The sequence below is a fragment of the Equus caballus genome, chromosome 20, assembly GCF_041296265.1.
Source record: "Equus caballus isolate H_3958 breed thoroughbred chromosome 20, TB-T2T, whole genome shotgun sequence".
NCBI lineage: Eukaryota > Metazoa > Chordata > Mammalia > Perissodactyla > Equidae > Equus > Equus caballus.
In genome coordinates, this window is record NC_091703.1 from 65,837,477 (window position 1) to 65,864,102 (window position 26,626).

Consider the following 26,626-nt stretch of genomic DNA (forward strand, 5'->3'; position numbering starts at 1 on the left):
AAGAAAAAAGACTTTAAAGTAAAATATTGGTATACGTCTCTTTTTTTCTATGTACAATTTTGGTCACATCAAAATTTTTCAGTATCTGCTCTGTGCCAGGTGTTGGTTCACAGAGTTGAACGCGAGCCTGACATGTATCACGGTCTCAAGAGGAGACCAGTGGTCACCCTACAGCCCCTGCAGTGCCGTGGGAGAGGCATGTGCACCGGCCTCCTGTAAACTGGGGGGGGTCCAGGCTGTGGGTAATTCAGGGCGACCTGCCTAAGATGCTGCACACCCTGCGGGTGACACGCGGGAACAACTGAGAAGCAGATGTAGCTGTGGAGCCTCAGAGTGACTCACCGTGAGAGCCTGCTTCTGACGTCCTCCGTACGCGTGCCATCCAGACCACTGCTCTCATCGAGCTTGAATTTAGAAGACTGACAAACACAGTCGGTCAGTCAGAAGATGAATAATACATAACTCTTTGGTCTAAATTTCCAATTTGGTTCAATCTGAAAAGGGGCGGTTGGAAATCAGTGCAGGAGATAACCGGCCATCTGATAAACTTGTTTTTTGTATTTCACTTTTCAAGGAAATAAACTAGTGTCAATTTCCTTCAATGGTTTGGTCATATGAAAACTCATTACTGTCTAATCTGTAGTTTAATAAACTCGTGTCAAAGGCTTGGCTGTGAAAGACTCTACAGCCTTCACAACCACTTTGAAAGTCTGAAGCCCAGGACCTCTGCTCTTCAGGACTGAGGCGACACTGTACGCCAGGCACCTCCAGAGCGAAAGCTGTGAGAACCAGAACGCAGGAACATTGCTCAGCAGTTTTTTGCCCATCTCTACATTAACTGAAGTGATTTATGCTGCTTTTTGCAAGAATATAGTTAGCAAAGCAAGTAGCAAATGAGACCAGGCAGTAATGAGGAACTTCCCATATCCTCCCCAGAGGCCACGCCAGCCAGCGCCATGCTCTAGGCCCTGCTGCCCTTGTGGGAAACTTAGCACAAAGCTGTACACGACAGGTGGGCACGACGGGTGCTGAGTGGAGCAGAACGATCAAAGCATCAGCCCGAGAACTGGCCGCGGTCTCTCCCACCAGTCCTGGAGGGGCAGCGCATGCCCACAGGAAGAACACTGGATTCGGAATTAGAAGCCTTTTGTTCTTCCTGGGTCCTTGCCATGGGACAATGGCCAAGTCACTCAGCCGTTCTTGGTTCTGAAACTTCCGTTTCCTGATTTGCAAGAGGTGTGGCGCCTTCTCAGCTCTGTCTCTCAGGTAGACCCCTTGCATGGGAAGACTCCACTAACTGAGAAGCATGGTGCAAAAGGCACTGTGGTATATCAGTGAAACCCATCACCAGCATCATCACGAGGCCCGGAGAGCAGGCTGTGCAGGTAAAGGGCTTGTGGAAGTCCCGCCAGCTGCCCTCAGACCCAGCAGAACTGCCCCAGCCTCCTCAACCGAAAGCTAGAGGTTCAGATTAACATGAGAAGGGCCTTTCTAAGAGGTCACTCTGATTCCTTGCTTTATTTTCATGTGCTTATTCATCTTTTTGCTGGTTGAGGGTCTGCCCTTCTGAATCACGTTGAAGCTCTTGGTATACTTTTCACATAGCTTCAAGGTACCGATTGTATTTCCCCGTTCTCATAAAAAAATAGGGCACACATTGTGCAGAAGTCATTCTGAAAATGATGTGAAGGCATGCTGACCTGAGTCCCTTCATTTTCTCCTAAGATTGTACACATTCACCATCATGACACTGAAGGATTCAGGTTATTTTCTTGCTTCCCATACGTAGCACAGTAGTATCCTTGTAGCTCTTACAGCAGTTAGTTACGTGGCAAACAGACAAGTTCAGCAAAGCTGATGGCAGGTGGGAAGCTGCATGCTGTTCACCGGGCCTCACTGGAGAGAGGAGAACTGGAAGCCAGCTCCCTGCAGGAGATCTGAGTGGGGCTGCCTCAGCAGCAGAGAGGCTCTCTCTTTTCTAATACAAGATGGGACAGGGGCTTCAGATGCTCCTCAGAGCCCACCTCCATTTCTTGGGCCGCATTCCTGCTCAGGGAGCCCTTCAAAGGAGGCAGGTTGCAGCCAGCATGGGAACCACCTGCTAATGAGGCCAAACCCAGGATGCCTTTTGGGAACCATCTGACCTGCTGGGAAGCTGGAGAGTTCAAGTTCTCCCTCTGAAAGTGGACAAGGAGTTTTTAGTTCCTAAACCATTAGTTTCCAACCCAACATATCTTGAGTGTTCTTCATTTCCAAGTATTTTGCCTCAAGTAGTACAAGTTGTACTTTTTCCCTATTTTAGTGAAATTAATTTAGCTTTAAAGATGTTTGCAGTAGATTTTTGAGATACTAGAAGCCTTACAAAAATCATGGGAGTAAGATTCTCTGCCTGGTCAGTTGTTTAAAAAATGAAATGAAAATTGGCTGCCAACTGAGTGCAGGATGTCCTGACTTCCAGTGGAGGGTGGGAGTTTGTTCCCTCACACTCAGGGACAGGGCCACTCAGTATATGCTTACTGATTAGTCAGCAGAAACAACATTTGTGAGACATTCAAAGTCCAACAAGCCATTTCCACTTCTGGACAAGACGGAGCAACAAGGACTGGTTTTTCCCACTGTCTTAAGTAATTAAAAACTAGACAAACTATTAGGGGGGGCAGCTTCCAGACACTGGGAAAGAGGCACACAAGACAGAGATCTCAGAAGAGAGAGACAAACAAGAGCCCTGCAGTCGGCCCGGCTTCCTGCCTGAAGCGAGCTTGCAGGCTCTCATGGGGGGAGGAACTCGCTCAGCTTTGCAGTCTCCTTGAGCGGAGGAAGCAGAATCGAGAATTGGGGGAGGCCATAACAGACAAGTACTGGAGAGGAAAGAGCTCCATTCTGCAGAGGGCTCTCCTCAAGTCCAGCTGAGCGGGATCAGCAAATGCCTGTGAGACGGCCAAGGCCAAGCACAGAACCACTGGAAGGAAGCACACGGACCACCTCCTGGAGCTTGTGCAGGGCTGGGCGGAGGCCATGCTCCTAACAGCCACAGGGAACTGGTGGTAGCTGGGGCATCCGGAAGAGTACTTGCAAAGTTACTGTGTCCACTCTGGGGACAAATTAGCCCAAAACTAAAGGCTGAGCTGGTTCCACCTACCAAACGTTAAAAGCCTGGAAAGAATCAAAATGTTTCCCACTTAGTTGTATTCCAGGAAAAAACATGTGTATAGAAATGTATGTTACACATATTACCTATGTGTGTATGCGTATATACATATATGTATCTTACCTAGTAACATAAAATTTAAAATGCCTGAGAAACAGAAATTACCAGCTGTACAAAGAAGCAGGAAAAGATAATTCCATAATGAAGAGAAAAAACTAGCAGAAACAAACCCAGAAATGACACAGATGATAGAATTACAGAACAAGGACAATAAAACACAAATATACTTCATATGTTTGAAAAGGTCGAGGAAAGATGGAGCACGCTAAGGAGAGATGGAAGACAAAAAGACCCAAAGTGATCTCGTGATAAAAATGTGGGAAAGAAGACGGCTCGCCCTGTGGCACAGTGGTTAAGTTCGCACGTTCTGCTTCAGTGGCCCGGGGTGCACCAGTTTGGATCCTGGGTGTGGACCTCCTCGCCGCTCGGCAAGCCATGCTGTGGCAGCCGTCCCACATATAAAGTAGAGGAAGATGGGCACAGATACTAGCTCAGGGCCAATCTTCCTCAGCAAAAGGAGGGGGATTGGCAGCAGATGTGAGCTCAGGGCTATCTTCCTCAAAAAAAAAAAAAAAAGTGGGAAAGATGAAAAAGTGGGATTAACAACTGACGAGAGATTGCAGAATAAAAGATTAGTAACCTTGAACGCATAACAATAGAAACTACCAAAATGAAACACACAGAAGACACACATGCACGTACAACACACTCATACATGTACACACACACTGGAGGCACAGAAACAGAATGAAAGGTGGGAGAGGTAACAAAAATTTTTTTTAAGAAATAACTGAAAATTTTCCAAATTGGAAAAGCCAGCAAGGATATATAAGACTTAACACTATCAACCAACTTGACCTGGCATTTATGGGCCACTCCACCCAACAACAGCAGATACACAGTCTCCTCAGTGCACATGGGACGTTGTCAGGACAGGCCATATATCTCAGTAAAACTAAAAGAATTCAAACTGTACAAAGTATTTCTCGGATCACAATGGAAGTAAAATAGAAACCAAGGAGATAAAGATATTTGGAAAATCCCCAAAATATTTGGAAACTAAACATAATTCAAAATAAAATACAGATCAAAGACAAATCAAAAGGGAAATGAAAAAGTGGTTAATTGAAAAAAACAAATCAAAATTTGTGGGATGCACCTAGTAATACTTAGATGGAAAATTAATTTTTAAAAATACTTAACTCTTTTGATGAGAAGAAAGGTCTCAACTCAATGACCTAAGCTCTCACCTTTATATACTAGAAAAAGAAGAGTAAACAAGACCAAAAGTAAATAGAAAAAAAGTACTAGCACTAGTGAGGTTTATCCCAAGTCTGTAATGTTGGCTTAACATTTCAAAATCAGTCAATGTAATTCACCAAATTAAGAGACTGAAAAGTGAAAAAACATCTGATTATCTCAATGGATGGAGAAAATGCACTTGACAAAAATCCAACATCCAGTCATAATTTTAACAACGTCTCTCAGCAAATTAAGAATAGAATGAACATCTTCAACTGAGAAAGGGCATCTACAAAAACCTATTGCCAATATCGTACTTCACGGTGAAGATTGAATGTTACACTCCTGAAGAATGGGGCAAGGACGTCTGCTCTCGACTTTCAGTTAACAGTGTACTGAGGGTCCTAGCCTTTGCAATAAGGAAAAAAAAAAAAAAAGGCACACAAATTGGAAAGGAAGAAGGCCAGCCCAGCACACCCCGCTTCTCCCTTCAGAGTTAATAGTGTCAGTATTGCTTATCAGTTCCTTCAATTGTGTGTCAACTTCGTCTCACCTCCACACACTCATCCCACTCTCTAACTACACATCATCTAATTTCAGCAAGGCTGCTACAAGTCAAAACCACTGCCAGTTCCCAAAGGACAGTCTTTGGCGACAGTACCTTTGCTGTCTGGTCAAATGGCTGTTTGTCTAGAACAATCATTGTGGATCACTGTACTAGAATGTTGGGCTCTTCACACTCTTCTGTTGGCAGTAAGCATCAGGTGATCTCAAAAATCTCTCTCTACCCACTTTAAACAAGAAGAAAAAACTATTTCAGTTTCCAAATTGACGTATCTACACACAGTAGTCTCGGGACTTGCTGGAGCAGGAAGTGTGTGAGAGGCAGGACCCCCTCTCCTCCTTTCTCCAATTCTTCCTGAGGTGGCCGACTCTCCTTTCACACACTTCCTAGCGAAGCACACACTGCCTTTTGGAGTGTCGTGCATGTGTGTGTGTGTGCCTGAGTATTTTCTACGTAAAAGAACATGTTGATAAAGGAGAGAGTTGTGCTTCTTCCCTCCCAACGTGGATGCTTTTATTCCCCTTTCTTGCCTCATTGTCCTGCCACGAGCCACAGGACACTGGTGAAAATCGGCATCAGCAGGCTCATCCTTGTTGTGTTCTTGATCTTAGGGGAAAAGCTTTCAGCGTTCCACTATTAGGTATGATGTTGGCTGTTTCTCGTAGATGCCCTTCCTCAAGTAGAGGAAGTTCCGTTCCATTCCTCGTTTATTCATCTTCTGTGTAGTGTTTTTATCATGAAAGAACGTTGAATTTTGTCAGGTGCTTTTTCTGCATCTATTGATTTGATCATGTGGCTTTTGCCCTTGGCTCTACTGATGTGGTGTGTGACATGTATTGACTTTTGTGCATGAACTAACCTTACACTCCAGGGATGAACTTCACCTGGGCATGTTGTATAATCCTCCTTCTGTGTTGCTGTTTTAACTTTACTAGTGGTTTGTTTGGGACTTTTGCATCTATATTCATAAGGGATATTGGTTTAGGTTTTTTCTTTTTTCTTTTTTTTCCTTTTTTCTCCCAATGCCCCCTGGTACACAGCTGTACATTTTTAGTTGTGGGTCCTTCTAGTTGTGGCATGTGGGACGCTGCCTCAGCATGGCTTGATAAGCTGTGCTGTGTCCGCAGCCAGAATTCAAACCAGTGAAACCCTGGGCCACCACAACAGAGCACACAAACTTAACCACTCAGCCATGGGGCCAGCCCCCTAGGTTTTTTCTTTGTGACGTCTTTGTCTGGTTTTGGTGTGAGTGACTTTAAAAGTGTTCCCCCCTTTCTACTGTTTTGGAAGCGTTTGTGAAGAACTGGTCTTAATTCTTCTCTAAAGGTTTGGAAGAATTCACCAGTAAAGCCATCTGGAACTGGGCTTTTCTCTGTAGGAAGTTATGTTGATTACTAATTCAATCTATTTCTTATAGGTCAATTCAGATTGTCTGTTTCCTTTTGAGTTGGTTTTAATAGTCTTTCTATGAATTTGTCCTTGTCATCTAGGTTATATAGTTTGTTGGCATATAATTTTTCTTAGCTTTATATTTTTTTAAAATGTCTATAATGTTGGTAATAATGCTTCTGCTTTCATTCCAGATTTTAGTAATCTGAGGCTTCTCTCCTTTTTCCTGAGCAGTCTAACTAAGGGGTTATCAATTTTGATGATGCTTTCAAAGAATAGAGTTTTGGTTTTTTGATTGGCTCTATTGCTTTTTTATTCTCTATTTCATTTATTTCTGCTCTATTCCTTATTTCCTTCCTGCTGCTTATTTTGGGTTTAGTTTCCTCTTCTGTTACTAGTTTCTTATGGTAAAAGGTTAGCTTATTTGTTTGAGATCTTTCTTCTTTTTAATATAAGCATTCACAGCTATGAATTTTCCTCTAAGCACGACTTTAGCTGCACCCCATGAGTTTTTGTATGCTGTGTTTCATTTTCATTCATCTCAAAGTATTTTCCAATATCCCTTATGATTTCCTCTTTGACCACTGGTTGTTTAGGAGTGTGCTGTTTAATTTTCACATACTTGTGAATTTCACAAATTCCTTTTTGGTATTGATTTATAATTTCATTGTTGTTTGGTCCAAGAATATACTTTGTATAATTTCATTTATTTTAACTTTATTGAGACCTGTTTTATGGCCTAACACATGGTCTATCCTGGAGAAGGTTCAGTTGTGCATCTGAGAAGCATGTGCATTCTGCTGTTGTTGGGTGAGGTGTCTACAGATGTCATTGGTCTACGAGCTTTATAGTGCTTTCCAACGCTTCTAGTTGATCTTCTGTCTAGTTATTATTACTGAACGTGGAATGTTGACATTTGCAACTATTATTGCTGACCTGTCTATTTCTCCCTTCAGTTCTGTCATTTTTTTTGACGCTTTATGTATTTCGGGGCTCTATTGTAGGATGCATATATATTTATAAGTGTTATATCTTTTTGATGAATAGCCATTTTTATCATTATAAAATAACCATTTTTGTGTCTAGTAACAATTTTTGTCTGAAAGTCTATTTTGCCTGTTATTCATACAGCCATTCCAGCTCATTTTTCATTCTTGTTTGCATGATGTTATCTTTTTCTTTTTGCTTTCAGTTAATTTGTGTCTTTGAATCTAAAATGTTTGCCTTGTAGACAGCATAAAGTTGGATCGTGTTTGTTTTAATCTATTCTGCCCATCTGCCTTTTGACTGCATTATTTAATCTATTTACATTTAATGTAATCACTGATAAGATTTACATCTCCATTTTGCAATTTGTTTTCTATACGTCTAATGTATTTTCATTTCTCTATTTCTCCATTACCATCTTCTTTTGCATTAAATAGAAATTTCCTAGTATATGATTTTTAATGGACTTGCCATTTCTTTTACAATAGTTTTTTGAGTTATTTTCCTAGAGGTTGCCCTGTGGATTACAATTAGCATCTTAACTTTAACAATCCAGTTCAGATTAATACCAACTTAATTTCAATAGTTTACAAAAACTTTACTCCTACATAGCTCCATTCTTTTATCTTCTCCTTTATGCTGTAATTGTCATACAAATTACATCTACATACATTGCATGTCTCTCAACCCAGATTTCTAATTATTGCTTCATGCAGTTGTCTTTTAAATCAGAGAGGAGAAAAAAACCAGTTAAAGGTAAACATTACCTTTATACTGTTTTAAATTTATCTATGGAGTTACTTTTACTGGTGTTCTTATTTGTTAATGTGGATTAGAGTTACTGTCTAGTATCCTTTCAGTCTAAAGCACTACCTTTAGTATGTCTTGTAGGACATATATGCTGGCAGTGAATATTCATGGCATTTACTTATTGGGAATATCTTAATTTTTCCTTCATTTGTGAAGGATAATTTTGCTGGATATAGAATTCTTGGTTGACAATTTTCTTTTTCTGGTGTTTTAAATATATCACCTCACTGCCTTCTGGCCTCCATGGTTCCTGATGAGGAATTAGCTGTCAGTCTTACTGATGATCACTTCTAAGTGATGAATTGCTTCTCTTTTGCTACTCTCAAGATTCTCTTCATCTTTGGCTTTCAACTATTTGCTTCTGATGTGTCTACATGCGGATCTCTGAGTTTATCCTACTTGGAATCCATTAAGCTTTTGGGTATGTAGATTAACGTTTTTCATACAAATTTTGGAAGTTTTCAACCATTATTTCTTCAACTGTTCTCTCTGGTCCTTTCCTTCTCTTTCTGGGACTCAAGTATGCATTTATTGGTACTCTTCATCCAGAGGTCTCTGAGGCTTTATTCATTTTTCTTTTCTTTATGCTCCTCAAACTCAATCATCTCAATTTACCTTCTTTCAAGTTTTATGATTCTTTGAGCTTCTCAGTTCTACTCTGAGCCTCTCTAGTGAATTTTCCATTTCTGTTATTGTACTTTTCAACTCCAGCATTTCTTCTTGATTCCTTTTTTAAAATATAATTTCTACCTCTTTATATCCTCTATTGGATGAGACATCATTCTCATATTTCTTTTTCGTTATTTAGACATGGTTTCCTTTGGTTGACTGGATATATTTAAAATAGCTGACTGAAAGTCTTTGTCTAAACAAGAAACCTCAAGATGGCGGTCTAGGAAGATCCTGAGTTCCCCTATTCCCACAGAGATATCCATAGCCTATTTCTAGGCTACAAAGGGAACAATTCTCTCTGATAAAGACCTAAAGACTAGCTGAACAGCTCTTTCGAGGCAAAAGAAAGGCCACATTGCGATGGGTAGAAGAGGCAGAGACACACTCCTGCCAAAACGTCACGCACCCCAACCCCTGAGATCTGCACTGGAGCCCCCAGAACATCTGGCTTTGAAAACCCACGGGGCTTACATCGAGGAGACCCAGAGGGCTGCAGGAAACTGAGACTCTGCTCTTGGGCTCATGCACAGCCTCACTTGCCCTAAGACCCAGCACAGATGCAGCAGTGTGGAAAGCATCTGGGCCGTATGTGAAGGAGATACACTAACTAATCTTAAAGTGTCTGCTGAGGGGCGGGCGTCTGTTAGAACTCCCACTGGGGATGGATCGCTGGCAGGGGCCATTTTTGCACTCTCATTCTACCTTGCTAGCTCAGTGTTTGTGGATTCCGTTTTGGTGTTCTCCCTTCTACCTTGCTGGCACCAATTGTCCTGGCCTGGTGCTCCATTGTAGCCCAGCTGTGGCCTGGCACTCTACCACGGCGTGACCCTGCCCTGCCAAACCCTGTGGGTGCACGCAGTAAACAGTGGATGCCCCTTGAACACCTGGCACTGGTGGCTGGGGGCCCTGCATTTCTAGGCCCTTACCAAACTGAAACAATCGGAGAGACATTTGTTGGCAGGCTACCACCACCAGGGCACCACACAGACAACAGACCAAGGCACACTCTCAGTCTTCCTGTGACCATTCCTTCAAGAATGGGGGAGAGCTGTTTCACCTAAAACACAGAAATAAACATGGAGAGTCATGCAAAATGAGGAAACAGAGGGATATGTTCTAAATGAAAGAACAAGACAAAACCTCAGGAAAAACCCTTAAGGAAACAGAGATAAGTAATTTACCTGATAAAGAATTCAAAGTAATGGTCATAAAGATGCTCACCGATCTTGGGAGAAAAATGGATGAACACAGTGAGAACTTCAACAAAAGGACAGAATATAAGAAAATTCCAAACAGAAATCACAGAGCTGAAGAATAACTGAACTAAAAATACGCTATAGGGGTTCAACAGCAGATTAGACAAGCAGACGAAAGGATCAGTGATCAGAAAGACAGGGCAGTGGAACTCACAATGCAAACAGAGCAGCAAAAAGGAAGAAGGATTTTTAAAAGCCAAGATAGCTTAAAGGACCTATGGAACAACATCACAACTAAAAGAAAATTCAAATTATAGGGGCCCCAGAAGGAGAAGAGAGAGAAAAAGGGACAGAAAACCTATTTTAAGAAATAAGCTGAAAATTTCCCTACCCTGGGGAAGGAAACAGATGTCCAGGTCCAAGAAGCCCAGAGAGTCCCAAATAAAATGACCCCAAAGAGATCCACGCCAAGACACAATAAATCAAAATGTCAAAAGTAAAAGATAAAGAGAAAATCTTAAAAACAGCAAGAGGAAAACATGTTATGTACAAGGGAACCCGCATTAGACTATAAGCACATTTTTCAGCTGAAACTGTTCAGGCCAGAAGAGAGTGGTATGACATATTCAAAGTGCTGAAAGCAAAAATACTCTACTTGGCAAGGGTGTCATTCAGAATCAAAGGAGAGAGAAAGAGTTTTCCAGACAAGCAAAAGCTAAAAGAGTTCACTACCACCAAACTGGTCTTATAAGAAATGCTAAGGGGACTCCTTTAAGCTGAAAAGAAAGGACACTAATTAGTAACAAGAAACTATTTCACCAAGAAAGTGAAAATCTTACTGGCAAAGGTAAATATATAGTAAAGGTAGCAGACTTATCAATTATAAAGCTAATATGAAGGTAAAAAACAAAAGTAGTAAAAATAAAACTAGAACAATTGATTAAGATATACACAAAATAAAAACAGATAAAATGTGACACTGAAAACATAAAATGTAGGGGCCGGGCCCATGGCCAAGTGGTTAAAATTTCCACATGCTCTGCTTTGGTGGCCCGAGTTCACAGGTTTGGATCCCAGGTGCGGACCTACTCCATTCATCAGCCATGCTGTGGAGGCATCCCACATACAAAGTAGAGGAAGATTGGCACAGATGCTGGCTCAGGGCTAATCTTCCTCAACCAAAAAAAAAGAGGAGGATTGGCAATGGATGTTAGCTCAGGATGAATCTTCCTCACACACACACAAAAAAACCCAATACATAAAATGTGAGTGGGGGGAGTAAAAATGTAGAGTTTTATTCTGTGTGTTTTAGTATGTGTTCAAACTTAATTTGCTATCAACTTAAAAGAGACCAGTATATATACAGGCTGATATATGGTAGCCTCATGGGAACCACAAAGTAAAAACCTATAGTACATAATGATAATGTACAGTAGAATCTAAACATAACAGTAAAGAAAGGCACCAAACCACAAGAAAAGAGAACAAAAGAAGAAAAAAGGAAGAGAGAGGAACTACAAAACAGCCAGAAAATAATTAACAAAACAGCAGTAAGCACATACCTATCTATAATTACTTCAAATGTAAATGGACTAAAGTATCCAATCAAAACACACAAAGTGGCTTAATGGATTAAAAAAACAAGACCCATCTATGTGCTGTGTACAAGAGACTCACTTCAGATGAACAGACACACACAGACTGAAAGCGAAGGTATGGAAAAAGATGTTTCTTGCACATGGTAACTAAAAGAAAGCTAGGGTAGCTCTACGTAGACAAAACAGACTTTAAAACAAAGACTGTCATAAAAGACAAAGATGGGCGTTAGAGAATGATAAAGGGGCCAGTCCAACACGAACATACAACATTCATAAATAATTATGCACCCAACATAGGAGCACCTAAATATGTAAAGCAAATATTAACAGACCTAAAGGGAGAAGTCAACAGCAACAATAAGAGTAGGAGACTTTAATACCCGACTTGCATCACTGGATAGATCATCCAGACAGAAATCAATAAGGAAACAGCGGCCTTAAATGACACATTAGAACAGATGGACTTAACACATATATACAAAACATTCCATCCAAAAGCAGCAGAATACACATTTTTCTCAGGCACACATGGAACATTCTCCGAGACAGATCATATGGCACTGCAGAAAATGAGTCTCAATAAATTTAAGAAGACTGAAATCATACGAAGCATCTTTTCATGCCACAATGGTATGAAACTGGAAATCAATCACAAAAAGAAAACTGAAAAAAATTATCAATATGTGGAGGTTAAACAATATGCTACTGAAAAACCAATGGGTCAACAAAGAAATCAAAGGAGAGATCAAAAAATATCTTGAGACAAATGAAAATGGAAGTGCAACATATCAAAATCTATGGGATGCAGCAAAAGCAGTTAAAAGAGAGAAGTTCATAGTGATACAGGCCTATCTCAAGAAACAAGAAAAGTCTCAAATAAACAATCTAACTTCATACCTACAGGATCTAGAAAAAGAAGAAAACTCAAAGCCCAAAGTTAGTAGAAGGAAAAAAAATAACAAATTTCAGAGTGGAAATAAATGAAATGCAGACAAAAAAATAGAAAAGATCAATGAAACTAAGAGCTGGTTCTTTGAAAAGATAAAACTGACAAACCTTTAGCTAAACTCACCAAGAAAAAAAGAGAGGGTTCAAATAAATAAAATCAGAAATGAAAGAGAAGTTACAACTGATACCACAGAAACACAAGAGATCATAAGAGACTACTATGAACAATTATATGCCAACAAATTGACAACCTAGAAAAAGATGGATAAAGTCCTAGAAACATACAATCTTCCAAAATAATCATGAAAAAATAGAAAATGTGAATAGAAGAATTACTAACAAGGAGATTGAATCAGTAATAAAAAATCTCCAAACAAACAAAAGTTGAGGACCAGATGGCTTCAGTGGTGAATTCTACCAAACATTCAAAAAAGATTTAATACCAATCCTTCTTAAACTCTTCCAAAAAATTGAAGAGAAGAAAATGTTTCCAACTCATTTTACAAAGCCAGCATTACCCTGATACCGAAACCAGACAAGGATACCACAAAAAGGGAAGATTGCAGGCCAATATTCCTGATGAACACAGATGCAAAAACCCTCAACAAAATATCAGCAAACTGAATTCAGCAAGACATTAAAAGGATCATACACCATGATCAAGTGGGATTTACTCCAGGGGTGCAGGGATGGTTCAACATCTGCAATAAAAATGGTATCATCTCAATAGATGCAGAAAAAGCATTTGAGAAAGTTCAACATCCATTTATGAGAAAAACTTAACAAAGTGCATATAGAGGGAACATACCTCAACATAACAAAGGCCATATATGACAAGCCCACAGCTAGCATCATGTTCAATGGTGAAAAGCTGAAAGCTTTTCCTGTAACATCAGGACAAGACAAGATGCCCACCCTCACACTTTTACTCCATATAGTATTGGAAGTCTAGCCACAGCCATTAGGCAAGAAAAACAAATAAAAGGCATCCAAATCAGGAAGAAGTAAAACACTCTTTGCAGGTGACAATGACTATATACAGAAAACCTTAAAGACTCCACCAAAAAACTGTTAGAATAAATGAATTCAGTAAAGTTGAAATACAGACAGGATACAAATACAGGCAGGATACAAAATCAATAAACAGAACTGTGTAATGTTTCTATATACTAATAATGAACTATCAGAAAGAGAAATTAAGAAAAGCCCATTTAAAATTGCATCAAAAAAGAAGAAAATACTTAGGAATAAATGTAGCCAAAGTGATGAAAGACCTGTAAACTGAAAAGAAATTGAAGAAGACACAAATTAGATTAGATTAGAAAAATTAATACTGTTAAAATGTCCACAGTACCCACAGCAGATTCAATGCAATCCCTATCAAAATTCCAGTGGCATTTTTCACAAAACCAGATAAATAATTCTACAATTTGTATGGAACTATACAAGACTCCAAATAACCAAAGCAATCTTGAGACAGAAGAACAAAGCTTGAGGCATCACACTCCCTGATTTCAAAGTATATTACAACTATACTAATCAAAACAGTATGGTACTGGCAGAAAAAACAGACACAGATCAACAGAACAGACTTGAGAGCCCAGAATTAAACCTATACATATATGATCAATTAATTTATGATACAGGAGGAAAGAATATAAAATGGGGAAAAGACACTCTCCAATAAATGTTGCTGGGAACATTGGACAGCCACATGTAAAAGAATGAAACTGGATCACTAACTTACACCCTACACAAAAATTCAATCGAAATGGATTAAAGAATTGAATATAAGACCTGAACCCAGAAGGAAACATAGGCCCTAAGCTTCTTGACGTCAGTCTTAGCAATGCTTTTTTTTGATCTGACTCCAATGGCAAGGGAAACAAGAGCAAAAATAAACAAGTGGAACTACATCGAACCAAGAAGCTTCTGCACAGCGAAGGAAACTATCATCAAAATGAAAAGGCAACGTACTGAAGGGGAGAAGATATTTGCAAATCATATCTAATAAGCAGTTAATATCCAAAATATATAAAGAACACATACAGCTCAACAACAGAAAACAAACGACCCTATTAAAAAATGGGCAGAGGATCTGAACAGACGTTTTTCCAAAGACATACAAATGGCCAACAGGCACATGAAACACACCATCACTAATTATCAGGGAAATACAAATCAAAACCACAATGAGACATCACCTCACACCTGTCAGAATGGCTATTATCAAAAAGACAAGAAATAACAAGTGCTGGTGAGGATGTGGAGAAAAGGGAACCCTCGTGCAGTTGGTGGGAATGTAAATTGGTGCAGCCACTATGGAAAACAGAATGGAGGTTCCTCGAAAAATTAAGAATAGAACTACCATACAATCCAGCTATCCTACTTCTGGTTATTTATCCTAAGAATAATAAAACACTAGTTTGAAAAGATATGTGCCCCTATGTTTATTGCAGCATTATTTACAATAACCAAGACTTAGAAACAATCTAAGTGTCCACTGAATGGATGAATGGATAAAGAAGATGTGGTATATATATACAATGGGATACTATGCAGCCATAAAAAGAAGTATCGCCATTTGTGACAACATGGATGGACCTTGAGGATATTATGCTAAATGAAATAAGTCAGATGGAGAAAGACAAATACAATATGATTTCACTTATATGTGGAATCTAAAAAACAAACTCATAGATAGAACAGATTGGTGGTTACCAGAGGGAAAGGGGGTTGGGGGGTGGGCAAAATGGGTGAAGGGGGTCAATTGTATGGTGATGGGTGGTAACCAGGCTTATGGTGGGTGGTCACTTTGTAGTGTATACAAATATCAAATTATAATGCTGTACACCTGAAACTTATATGATGTTGTATGCCAATTTTACCTCAATAAAAAGTGTTTACCTAGTAAGTACAATGTGTGGACTTTCTCAGAGACAGTTTCCACTGACTGCTTTCCTGTGTGCTGACCACGCTTTGTTTCTTTGCATGTCTTGTACTTTCCTGTTGAAGACTGGACATTTTATGTGACATAACACGGCCACTCGAATCAGATTCTCTCCCCTCTCTAGGGTTTGTTGTTGTTGTTACTGTTTGTTTAGTGACTTTCTTGAACTAACGCGGTAATGTCTGTGTTCTTTGCTCTGTGTGGCCACTGAAGTCTCTGCTCAGTTAGCTTAGAGGTCAGCTAAATATTGGGCACAGACTTCCTAAAATGCCTGGAACCAAAGAGTCTCTCGCTCTTTGCCAAGGGGCTCTGTGTGCTTGTTGGGCACTTCCAGGGTCAGCCGGGCGGTTCACAGCTCTGGCCTAGCCTTCACCTCCTGCTTGCACAGAGGCGCAAGCTCAGCCCGAGGTCAGAACCCAGGGCCTTGTAAGGTTTTTGAACATGTGTACACAGACCTACACATCCACATGACCTTCAAGAATCCCAGAAAGACATCAGGACTTTTTAAAGCCCTCTATGGAATGAAATATTCTCCTGGCGTTTTCTTTCAAATGTTTTGCTTAGCTTACTGTTTTTCACAACTGTTATCCTTGCCTCAGGGAGCAGTGAGGGTAAAAATCAATGGTTTGTTTTTAGTTTTTGCTTGTTTTGGTTTTGTTTTTGACAAATACTGCTAGGGAAAAGGCTGTTTGCATTGGGTGAGCTCTGAGTGAGGTCAGATAAAGACAAGCCTGTGGACGGGGTTTTTCTAGGGAACTGCTGGGCACACAATGGCAGTTCTAGAATGGAGCTTGAGTGAGTTCCAACCCTGTCCTCCCCTTCCAGGGACTGCTAGCGTCAGTGGCTGCTGCGTCCACCACGACTGCAGGGCTCTTGGCTGTCATGGTGACCATAGAGCTGGGGAAGGGGGTGGGAGTAGGGCAGCCTGAAACACTGCGGTGCTCACTGCTCTTTCCAAGATTAGCCATTATTCTTGAGTAAACACTCTCCAGGTTGTTGCACACCTCTGGTTAACTTCCACCGTTCTAAAGGAGGTGATTTTGACAATTTTTGCCAGTATTCTCGTGTTTTTTATGGAGGAGTGGATATTTGGAGGCCCTTACTCACTGTTTCCAATGATGTCACTGCCTTTCTCTTTTTCACACCCCCCAAACCCATTATCACCCTTTGACACACATAAGCGTGGAAGAAAAAGCCACAGCATGTAGGGCACGAAGGTGAAAATGGAAGCCTGCTACGTAAGTGCTTTTTTTCCCTCATCTTGTACCTTCCAGCCTTGGCATCTCAGAACTAGCGAACTGAAAAACAAATACGTTAATGGTAGTGTTTTAGGAATCATTTTTACCAGATTTAAATCAGATACAGAAAGCAGAAAAGAAGGCTACATAAAAGGAATGTGTCCTTATTTACCGTCATCTTCAGGTTCCCACTGTTTGATGCAGGTGTTCAACTACAGACGTCCTTGGTTCTGAGACTGGATGCTCGCATGTCATGACGTGCTCTCTAAGGACGGGATACAGACTCCTTCCCAGTCCTCTGCTTCCTGAGGGCCAGACAGAACTATAGCTGTCCAGGTTTACTTCCAATTATCCTTTAGAATCATTTTCTTCCGGTGCAGAGAAGGCATGAAGCCTGGCCCTGCTGTTAGGTAGGCCTGTTAATCTGCTCCTGAACACTGCCGGAGACTTTGTGACTGCTTCAGGGTAAACCATTTTTTAAAACTTCTTGTCTAGTTTTGAAAACTCCTCAAAAGCCATTTAGCAGCCATTGTTCTTTGTGGAAAAAATTAAACGATCTTCCTTTCTAGGAAGTATTCTTTATTTAATTTATAAATGGTTCATTTAAATCTCTACTCTGAAAACAATAAAGTATCGTAGAAAACCAAATCTTCTAAGGGAACAATCAGGAGGCTGAACAAGGATGGAAAACTTGATCCTAAGAATAAAAGTTAAATTAAGGAGGCTTAATTAACTGAAAACTAAAAATACCCATGACTGACTCGAGTCAGTTGGTGGAGGGAACCAAGGCAAACCTCATCCTGATGCTACAGGGGGACGTGGTTCTGTCGGCTCGATGGCCAGACAGACTGATGGGCAGTGACCCATGGCTGCGTACGCTGGGCAGGGCAGGATGCACGGGCCTGGCGCCGCCTGTCTAAGAACCACCGTTTCCTCCTTTGTCGCCTGGGAGACTTGCTGCTTTACATTATCCATGAGCACCACTGACTGTGCCACACACGCTGCTCTGGCCCAACCCAGAAAATACAGCACAACACGGGGAAAGGCATCTATGTTCCTGTTCCCCAAACCCCAGCACACACGGGAAAATAATTTTAAAATGACAAGAGTGAGTGAGGACACGGAGAATGTGGATTGCTGATGGGAATGTAAAGTGATGCAGCCACTGTGGAAAAAAAGTACGGTGGTTCCTCAAAAAAATTAAACATACAATGACCATGCAATCCAGCAATTCCGCTCCTAGGTGTGTACTCAAAAGAACGGAACGCAGGGACTTGAAGAGGCAGCCGCACACTCACATTCACAGCAGCACTGTTCACAACAGCCAAAAGGTGGAGACAGCCCAGTGTCCATCAGTGCGTGAATGGATAAACAAAACGCTGTCTATACCTGCAACGAAATACTACTCAGCCTTAAAAAGGAGGCACTTCTGACACGTTACAACATGGATGAACCCTGACGACATCACGCTAAGTGAAACAAGCCAGACACGAAGGACAAACGTGAGACAACTGCAGGTCTGTGAGGGACCCAGAGCAGTCAGCTCACAGACACAGAGAACGGTGGTTCCCAGGGCCAGGGGTGGGGCAGGGGTCAGCGTTTAATGGGGCAGAGTTTCAGTTTGCAATGATGAGAAAGTTCTGGAGATGGATGGCTGTGATGGTGGCACAATGTGAATGTTCTTAATGCCACTGTACACTTAAAATGGTTAAAATGGTAAATTTTACCACAATAAAAAAATAAACTTGCATTCCCAGTGAATACAGGTGGTCTTTTCTATGGTTGGTGGTGCTTTTCAGCTGTTAGGATTTAAAAAACTCCCTTGTGCTCAAATTCTCTTCTTGCTTGACCAATGGAAATAATTCTATGGAGCATTCGCACACTTTTGGTAGCATGAGGCTATCCTACCTCAAACCCCCAGACTGACTCGGTGGGGCCATGGAAGGGGCTGTGTCTACTAACAAACTACAATGAACTACAGCAAGGAGCACGAGTAGCTCTGACCACCTACACCAGCCGTTCTTGTCTCTGGCTGCACTCTACAGTCACTGAGACTTAAAAAGCACCCCCCCCCCAACACCAGGCCCCCCGCCCAGAGAGTACGTCCTAATTGATCCAAAATGGAGCCCAGCTTCGGGTGTTTGTGCCAAGTTCCCTAGGGGGTTCTGATGTGTAGCAGGGTAAGACCCACACAACTGGACCCTCCTTAGAGGGCTCCTGGAATACAGCTCCAGATCCTCCTTTTTTTTTTAATCTCACCATTAAGAAATAATGGCAATGTGGTCTCAGAAGGAATAACAAGCTGCAAAACTTTTAGTTTTGATAATCCTTGAAGTAGAAAAGAAAGACAAGTTAAAATCATGAATTCAGCAACCATTACGAGGGATGCTGCGAGGCCTGGAGACGCAGGGAGACGGATGAGCGGGAGGTCCCCCAGCGGAGCTCAGGTAGCAGAGGAGGCATCAGCAGGCGGGACACTGACATCAGCGCCACCACGAGGACACATGCATAAGTGCAGGACGCTAGGGGAACATGTCAGAGCACCATCCACACTGGATGGAAAATCAGAACCAACTTCCCAGAGAAAGCAGTTCCTGCACCAATAGAGTCTTGAAAGGTGACTGGAAATCAGCCAGCAAACACGGGAAGACAAGGTGACATTCCTTGTTCTGGGCTGGAGGGCAGAGGTGCCACTCTCGATGGCCCCAGGCCCATCAGCTGGGGCAGCGCTTGGCTGACCCTGGAGGTCGGCATGGTTGAGGGAATTAAAACGAGGTGGACTGAAGTGCAGTGTTCGGGACGAGGGTGATGTGGCTGCTCAGGGGCCGGGGAAGAACCCAGCCAACTTCAGCTTCTGAAGCCAGCACAGAGAAGTGTGTAGCCAGCGCCACCAACCTATGTGCCGAGGAAAACTGGCAGCGTGCCGGCCCCCAGGTGAGCGGAACACAGCAACAGTCCCCAATTCTTATTATTCACACCAATGAACTGTCTTTAATAGATTCCAGATGAAAATTCCAGCTACCGATGCTCTCCGAGGGAGTCCCAGGAAAGTCAAGGTGGTGAAAAAGGACATTTCTCCCCCTTGTGACCTGGTTAGAAAACATGAGACATTCTTGTGAATCCCGCCAGGTGCCATCAGTAACGCGTACAGAGAACAACTCTCCTCAGCTGCAGGGGCTGGAACACAGGCCACGCCGGACGCCTCCAAGTCTAGGCGCACAATGGCGTTTTCCTTGGAAAGCTCAAACGCTTTTTGTTTGTTTGTTTAGTTTTTCAGCTGGGAAATTATGAAGATGAGCACATATCTGCTTCTTGACAAGTTTTAAACGATCTTTTTTTGAGTTTTTGTTTTTCATCACTCTCTTTTTGGAGTATTTTATGTAAAGCAAGGCCAGTGTTCATCCCCACGTCATCCTGCATGCTGAGCTAATTCACTGAAGGATGCTGAGCACAGGTCCACCAGCCTGGAGAGGAAGGAAGTTCATCACGAGCCCAAAGCAAAGCGTTTGCATGTTCTCAAGTATTAGCTTCAAGAAAACCCGAAAAGGCTCTACACAGTGAGGATTCCCACACTCACAGAACGGCAGGGACTCCTGTGCATGTCTACTCCCCTTTCAACCTTGCATAACCCAGGAGGCAGGTGTCCGGTCCCTAACCTACAGGTGAGGAACCGAGACAGTACAGCCTGCGTGTGCCCCGTGGGGCCTGGGGGTCAGTGAGCCCCCTCCCCACAGCTGCCTGCACGGCTCTGACCCCCATGCTCATCAGTCACACAGCACTGAGCTGAATCCCCTGGACACTCGTATGAGCCACTCGAACCCAGGCACACAGTCTGATCTTGCTTCTTGGTTCAGAGACACATTTGAGTGTCTACACGGAACCAGGCGCTCCGTATATGAGGTCTTGTTCTGTGAAGAATTCCATTTCCTGTTCTGCGGATGAAGAACACAGAGGCTCAGAGACCAAGAACTCAGCCACTGGCTGTAAACTGGTGAGGTGGGATTCATCCCGGCGGCAGGGCCATCCCTGGAGACAAGTGGACCCGAGTTTGAATCCCAGCTCTACCACTTGTTGCTTGCAACCTCGGACAAGTGGCTCAGCCAGTCCAGGCCTCGGTTTCCTTATATTGAAGTGAGGACAATTCACAGGGTTGGGTGGAGACTAAGCAAGAAAGCACAGGGTGCCTAAGAGCCCCTGGTGCCTGGTCAGTGCTCCACAGACGGTCATTACCAAGTCTGCTCGACTGCCCTGACACGGGGAAAACTTCCGGTTTCAAAGTTCGTAGTCCTGAAGGAAAGCTTTATTCCGCTGAAATTCTGAGGGGACACTCTCCACCACCACCACCTCAGCACCCTCGTCTTCCACATCCATGACATGAGGCCTCCCAAGAACTGAACTCATGATTTGTCCACCTCTTCTCTCCAGGGACTACTGGCCAGTCCATCCCAAAACCCCCTCGTTGGCCCTCCCTTCCCTGCCTCCCGCCACCAGCAGCCACTCTAAATGACTGCTCCCAGGACGCAATCCTAGGCCACCACAGGCCTCCCTGGGAGCTTGTCCGTTCCCAGGGCTTCATCACACCCACGCCACAGGACTCCAGGCCACAACACCAAGAGACTTCCCATCCCTCTGGAAACCACACCTGAGAAACAGTTTTATCACTTGACAACCACGTCTCATTTTTATCAGTCCTGATGAAGTCCACAGGCAAAGCTGAAAGTGAAGTCCACAGGCAAAGCTGAAAGTGACCGTGACACACCACTTCACACCCCTCTGCTTTGTGGATGAAAGCATGATAAAAGGGGCTGCCGGAGACACTCTTCTTTAGGACAGGAAAGTTATCCCTTATTGAGCCTGGGGTCTGAGAAAAAACTTGTCTGGCCTTTTTGCCAGGTTCTTGGCAAGGAGCTTGTCAAACCCTTAGAATTTCCCAAGTGACAGGAGTGACTCTGTAATGCTGATGGGGTGGCTGGTGGTGGGCCCTGGATGGCTTCAGGATGGGGCTGGTCACCAGAAAAACCAACCATGTGATTAGAGGGTTGGCACTTTGGGCCGTCCTGACCTCTGGGGATGGAAGCTAGAGACTGAATTCAATCACGTGGCCGCTGATTTGGTCAATCATGCCTACGTGATGCAGCTGCAGTAAAAACTCTGAACGCAGAAGCTCAGTGGAGCTCCCTGGGCTGTGAGCACATTAATGTGCTGGCAGGGCGAGGCAGCCTGATTCCACAGGAAAAGCACAGAGGCTCTGCCTGCTGTCACAGACCTCACCCTACGGGTCTCTCCACTGGCTGGTCCTAAATTGTAGCTTTTGTAATAGAACTGTAATAATAAGTAGAGTGCCATCCTGAGTTCTGCAAGTCCTTCTAGAAAATTATCAAACCCGAGAGGGTTGTGGGAAACATCAAATTTATAGCCACATGGTCAAAAGTGAAGACGGCCTGGGAAGCCCCACAGTGTGGCTGGTGTCTGAACTAAGGGCAGTCTTGAGAGGGACCGTGCCCTCTAACTTGCGGGTCTGTGCTAACTCTGGGGGGTCAGTGCCAGAGCTGAACGACAGTGCACCCAGTTGGATTTTTACTGGAACAGAATCCCTACTGTGTGCCAGGCACTTGACTGGGAACCATATACACTATCATTGAAGGAGGACAGCGCCCTGTCTGCCACCTTCTCAAGTTAAGAATAAAGTGCATGCAAATGTTGAGAGCTCAGAATAAATTATCGCAGCCTTAGGTTCTGAATGGGAGCAAATCTACCCCTCTTGGCACAGCTGAAGATTACTTTAAGCTCAGTTCTTTCAAGCAACGCTCTTATTGACACCTCTCTGGAAGTGAGCGTCACTTGAAAGTAACTCCCTGACTTCAAAACAGAGCTAACAAATGCCTGGACTGCCTCGCTTTCAGTCACTCAGAGCCCGCCAGCGGTCAGTGCCCGAGGTGTAGCGACTGAAGCCCAGGGCACAGACCAGCCAGGTCCCAATGGCTTGGCAGAGCAGTGCAGCCACTGACCAACCGCAGACGCCACCTGCCACTGCTGCCAGCGCGGGGCGGCCCCGATGCCTTCCTTCCATCTGTGGGTCAGCATCTTAAGTTCTTTTCCAGGATTAATCATCAGAAATTTTTTTTTCCGCCCAGTACAACAGAAATAATCTTTACTTCTGCCACTAACGTTTTGCATATAATTTCAAAATAATGTTTTCTCATCTGAGAGCAAAAACAGCATCTACAAAGTCCAATGTGGCAGAATACGGACAGACACTAAGTCAAACTCCTTGGACGACACAGCACGGCGGTCCCAACGCTTGACGCTCGAATGGGCGGCTCGTGCTGAGCTGGGCCGACTTCACAGGAGTACAAGCTGGTCAGACCCTGAGGGGCTCCCACCAAATCTGCTCAGTGTCTGCGCCCCCCCCCCCCCCACCAAAGCAGGACAGCTGTGGAAATGTTACGTTTGGCTCTAAGCTCCACATTTCTTAATCAGCTGTGGAAATCCAGGAGGGACCCAGCTCGCACGCAGCGCTCTCCCTCCGCGATCACAGACCCCCTCATAAGCAGCACTCCTCGTCCACGAGGGCACGGCAGGGAAGACGGCTCCCAGCTTCCCTCTCTCTTCTGGAAATCGTGAGTGTTTGTGCAACTTGAAAATGAGCGGGAAGCGCCACTGGACACGGAGGTCCACAAGGCCCTCCCCTCTCCCCACAGAGGAGCAACGAATCTTCCATGGGGCCTAAATAAGCCGGGACTTTTCAAGTTTTAGAATGAGAACAAAATGCCTCAAAATCAGAATCATTATCTTATCAACCAAACCAGTCTCAGTTAACGGCTTCCAAAAATATCAGTAACTTACTGAAAACTAATTTGCAAAGCACGTTCATGTGCGAAGTGAAGGAAATCATTTAACGTGGCAAAGGTTGTTCCCTTAGAGATAGAAATGCTATTCCTATTTTAAAACAAGGATAATTAATACAAATCATTCATATTTTATGACAGGTCTTATATTATGCAAATATATTGAAATGCTCAGAAAAATCCAAACGTCAGTTATGTCACGGAGAATAGTTTCCCAGGGAATGTGGCAGTGAATGAGCATCAGTATCTTGCCGTGGGCCAGCCCTAATGCACAAACCCATGTGCCTTTCTTGAACTTTAGCTCTAACTATTGGGATCCAGACTGTGGGGCGACCAATGCGGAATACTCAATGGGTTCACTGGATGCTTGAGCTTCTACATCAGGTTATTACCTCAAGTCCAGGAGGAGTTACCTGAGCCGCCCTCACCCTGCAGTGGCCTTGCAGAGTGACGGGAAGGGATCCTGTGTAAGGGACGTGTCTTGGAGGATCGTGTTGAAACAAGGCTCTGGGAAGGAGAAGAGCCAAACATCTGTCAGCGGGCTGCTTCAGCCGTCAGGACTCCTCCGAGAGCCCAGCGCCCCGGGCTGTTGTCCGAGCTTCCCAGGAGGGAAGCCAGAGCAGGAAGGATACACTGGAGAAGACCTCGGCGGTCACTCGCGACACTGCCTCATTTTACCCAGGAGAAGCCAGGTCCCAGAGAAGCCAGACTTTGCTCAACATTCTCCAGGTTTTCTGCTCAAGGTACCCTGCTGATCAGAAGGAATCTGATTATCAAAAGACATATTCAGAGCCACGAACGCGGACTCGAGCGAGGACAGGCCTCCCTGGAGAACCCTCGGGACCTTCCCAGCCTGGCCCACCTGCCTCTCCGTCCGCCTTCAGGTCAACGCTCTGGTCGAGACGCCAGCTCAGCCCTGGGGCCGCACGAACTGAAGACCGAAGCATAAGTTGAGGGTTAGAAGAGGAGGGAGAGCCCAGGAAGCAGACGGGGTGTGGGAGAGGGTGCCCTGGGCAGAGGAAGAGACCTAGACTGTCCTAGGGGTCAGAGGCCACAGCCCCACAAAACGGGCCCGCAGGAAGTGTTTGTTAAACACTGAGTAAGAACGTCCCAGTTTGTCCTCTCCTGTCACACAGTGTGACAGACCCATCACAGTGCTGTCCACGAGCGCTTGCCCCACAGCTCTCACTCCCAGTATTCTTCACCATCTCGCTCCTGCAAATTCACAGTGTGGTCAGACAGAAGTGGGGAATCCAGTTCCGAACACGGCCTTCACCCATCAGAACGCTGAGCATCAGGGTTCTGACTGCAGCGGGAAATGCACACAAGATTGGCCAGGCACAGGAGGCCGCCCGCCGGACCCTGCCTCCGGGCTGAAGATGGTGAGAGCAGTTTTGAAGCTCTTCTGCCTTCATCTTCTAGGTTATAGATGTCAGTGACGTTTTCTGCCTCTAAGCCTCATGTTTCTAACTGCATCCTTCCACAGTTATCACAGGCATCACTTTATATAACCCACAGAAAATGAGTCACTTTATGATGAAGTAGCTCTTTAGAATTTGTGGTCTACCATGGTTCTTACTCAATTCAGTTGGTTGGTCAGAGAATAAAACCATTAAAAGACAGTTACACTCAAAGTTAATAAATGCCTGAGAAAATGGTAATCCAACTTCATATTTTAGCTATTAAATGTATCAATAAGCACTAAATTTATCAATGAGCATTAAAATGATTGGCTTGTCAATTTCATATCACTATTAAGTTTATCAATAAGCATGAGATATAACAAATTGGACTTCTAGAGAGAGGTACCAAAAGGTACAGTCGACAGAGCCCCGTGGGGCAGGAGCCAGGCCCTGAATCGCCAACGCCAACCCAGACAGACCTGGCCCATAATGCGTCCTAGATGAAGGGCCGGCCGCACGGTCAGCTGACACGATGGAATGGAAAGAGGATTTCCCAATCACCCCCAAAAAACACTTCCACCTGAACTGACCACAGAACTGTTTTGAAAGTTTAGTTAAACAGTTCATCTGCTGCATATGGTATATTTTGGCTCAAATCCCTTTCCAGGTCTTTCAAAGGTGCCTCCCTCCAGTGCCCTGTCACAAACAGAGTGTCGGCAAGAGCACTCAGGCAGGGTAAATGCCACCCTCCACACTCCTCACCTGCCATGTCGATGGCAAAGGGCCTGTCTGCTCTCCAGCCCGTGTACCAGCCAACGACTTTGCCGTTCTCCACCAAGGGTCGTTCGTAGCGTCGCCCGCCAACCAAGCCCACCGGCCAGACAGAGACCTTGCGCGTTGTTCGCATCTGCAAAAAGGGGAGAGAGACTTGGTAAAGTTTCCTTAGGGAAAGAACTTGAAGGGAGGAAAGGAAGGGAGCCACAGAGCAGAAATGAGCAGGGGGCGTGCAGATTCCCTAAACCACAAGTTCCCTGCAGGACCCTTCTGCTGGCTGGCGGCTCCCCTTCTCCTGGTCTCTGGTGGCTGAGGGCCATCGCTGTGTGAGGGCCATCGGTCCTGGACGCAGCCAGTGGCTCAGGGCCAAAGAGAAATGCCACAGGCGTCCATAGTGAACATCGCTCAGATGAAGCTAAGGTGTGACTATAGGATATTTTCTACTTGTTTCAAAGACGAATATTTCAAAAAACACTTTGTATGTTCGGAGGTGAGAGGCTCACTACCCATCTCAGAAACTTTATTACTCAGCAACAGCAAAAATTTCGCTCAGAGGGGCCACGGGAGTTGCCTTTCTCCAAATTTTTTATTGCTACAGACACATGGAAATCTTGGCTTGGGATAGTCATAATGGGATCCAGACACAGAACAGACACCAGGCATCCCCAGGAATGCCAAAAAGAAAAACGAGCCCTAAAGTCACCTGTCTCTCAAGGGCAACTGGGCCAAACTAGAGAAGAAGCTGCCCCAGGCGGGCAGCTGAGCGCTGGCTCCTTTCCCAGGTACACTGCTGCACCC

General features: G+C 44.0%; 1 protein-coding gene across 4 annotated transcripts in view; it reads right to left on the bottom strand.

Moving 5' to 3' along the window:
- Positions 1 to 26,626, bottom strand: part of B3GAT2 (beta-1,3-glucuronyltransferase 2) — a 55,458-nt gene that overhangs the window by 5,095 nt on the left and 23,737 nt on the right. For 2 of the 4 annotated variants that reach the window (XM_070245778.1, XM_023625157.2), the window contains exon 2: positions 25,817 to 25,961. In XM_070245778.1, coding sequence (XP_070101879.1) covers positions 25,817 to 25,961 — 145 coding nt within the window. Of the gene's footprint in view, positions 1 to 24,064; positions 24,400 to 24,513; positions 24,583 to 25,816; positions 25,962 to 26,626 lie in introns of all 4 variants that reach the window. The other 2 variants (XR_002802350.2, XR_011430094.1) reach the window with 2 other exon arrangements.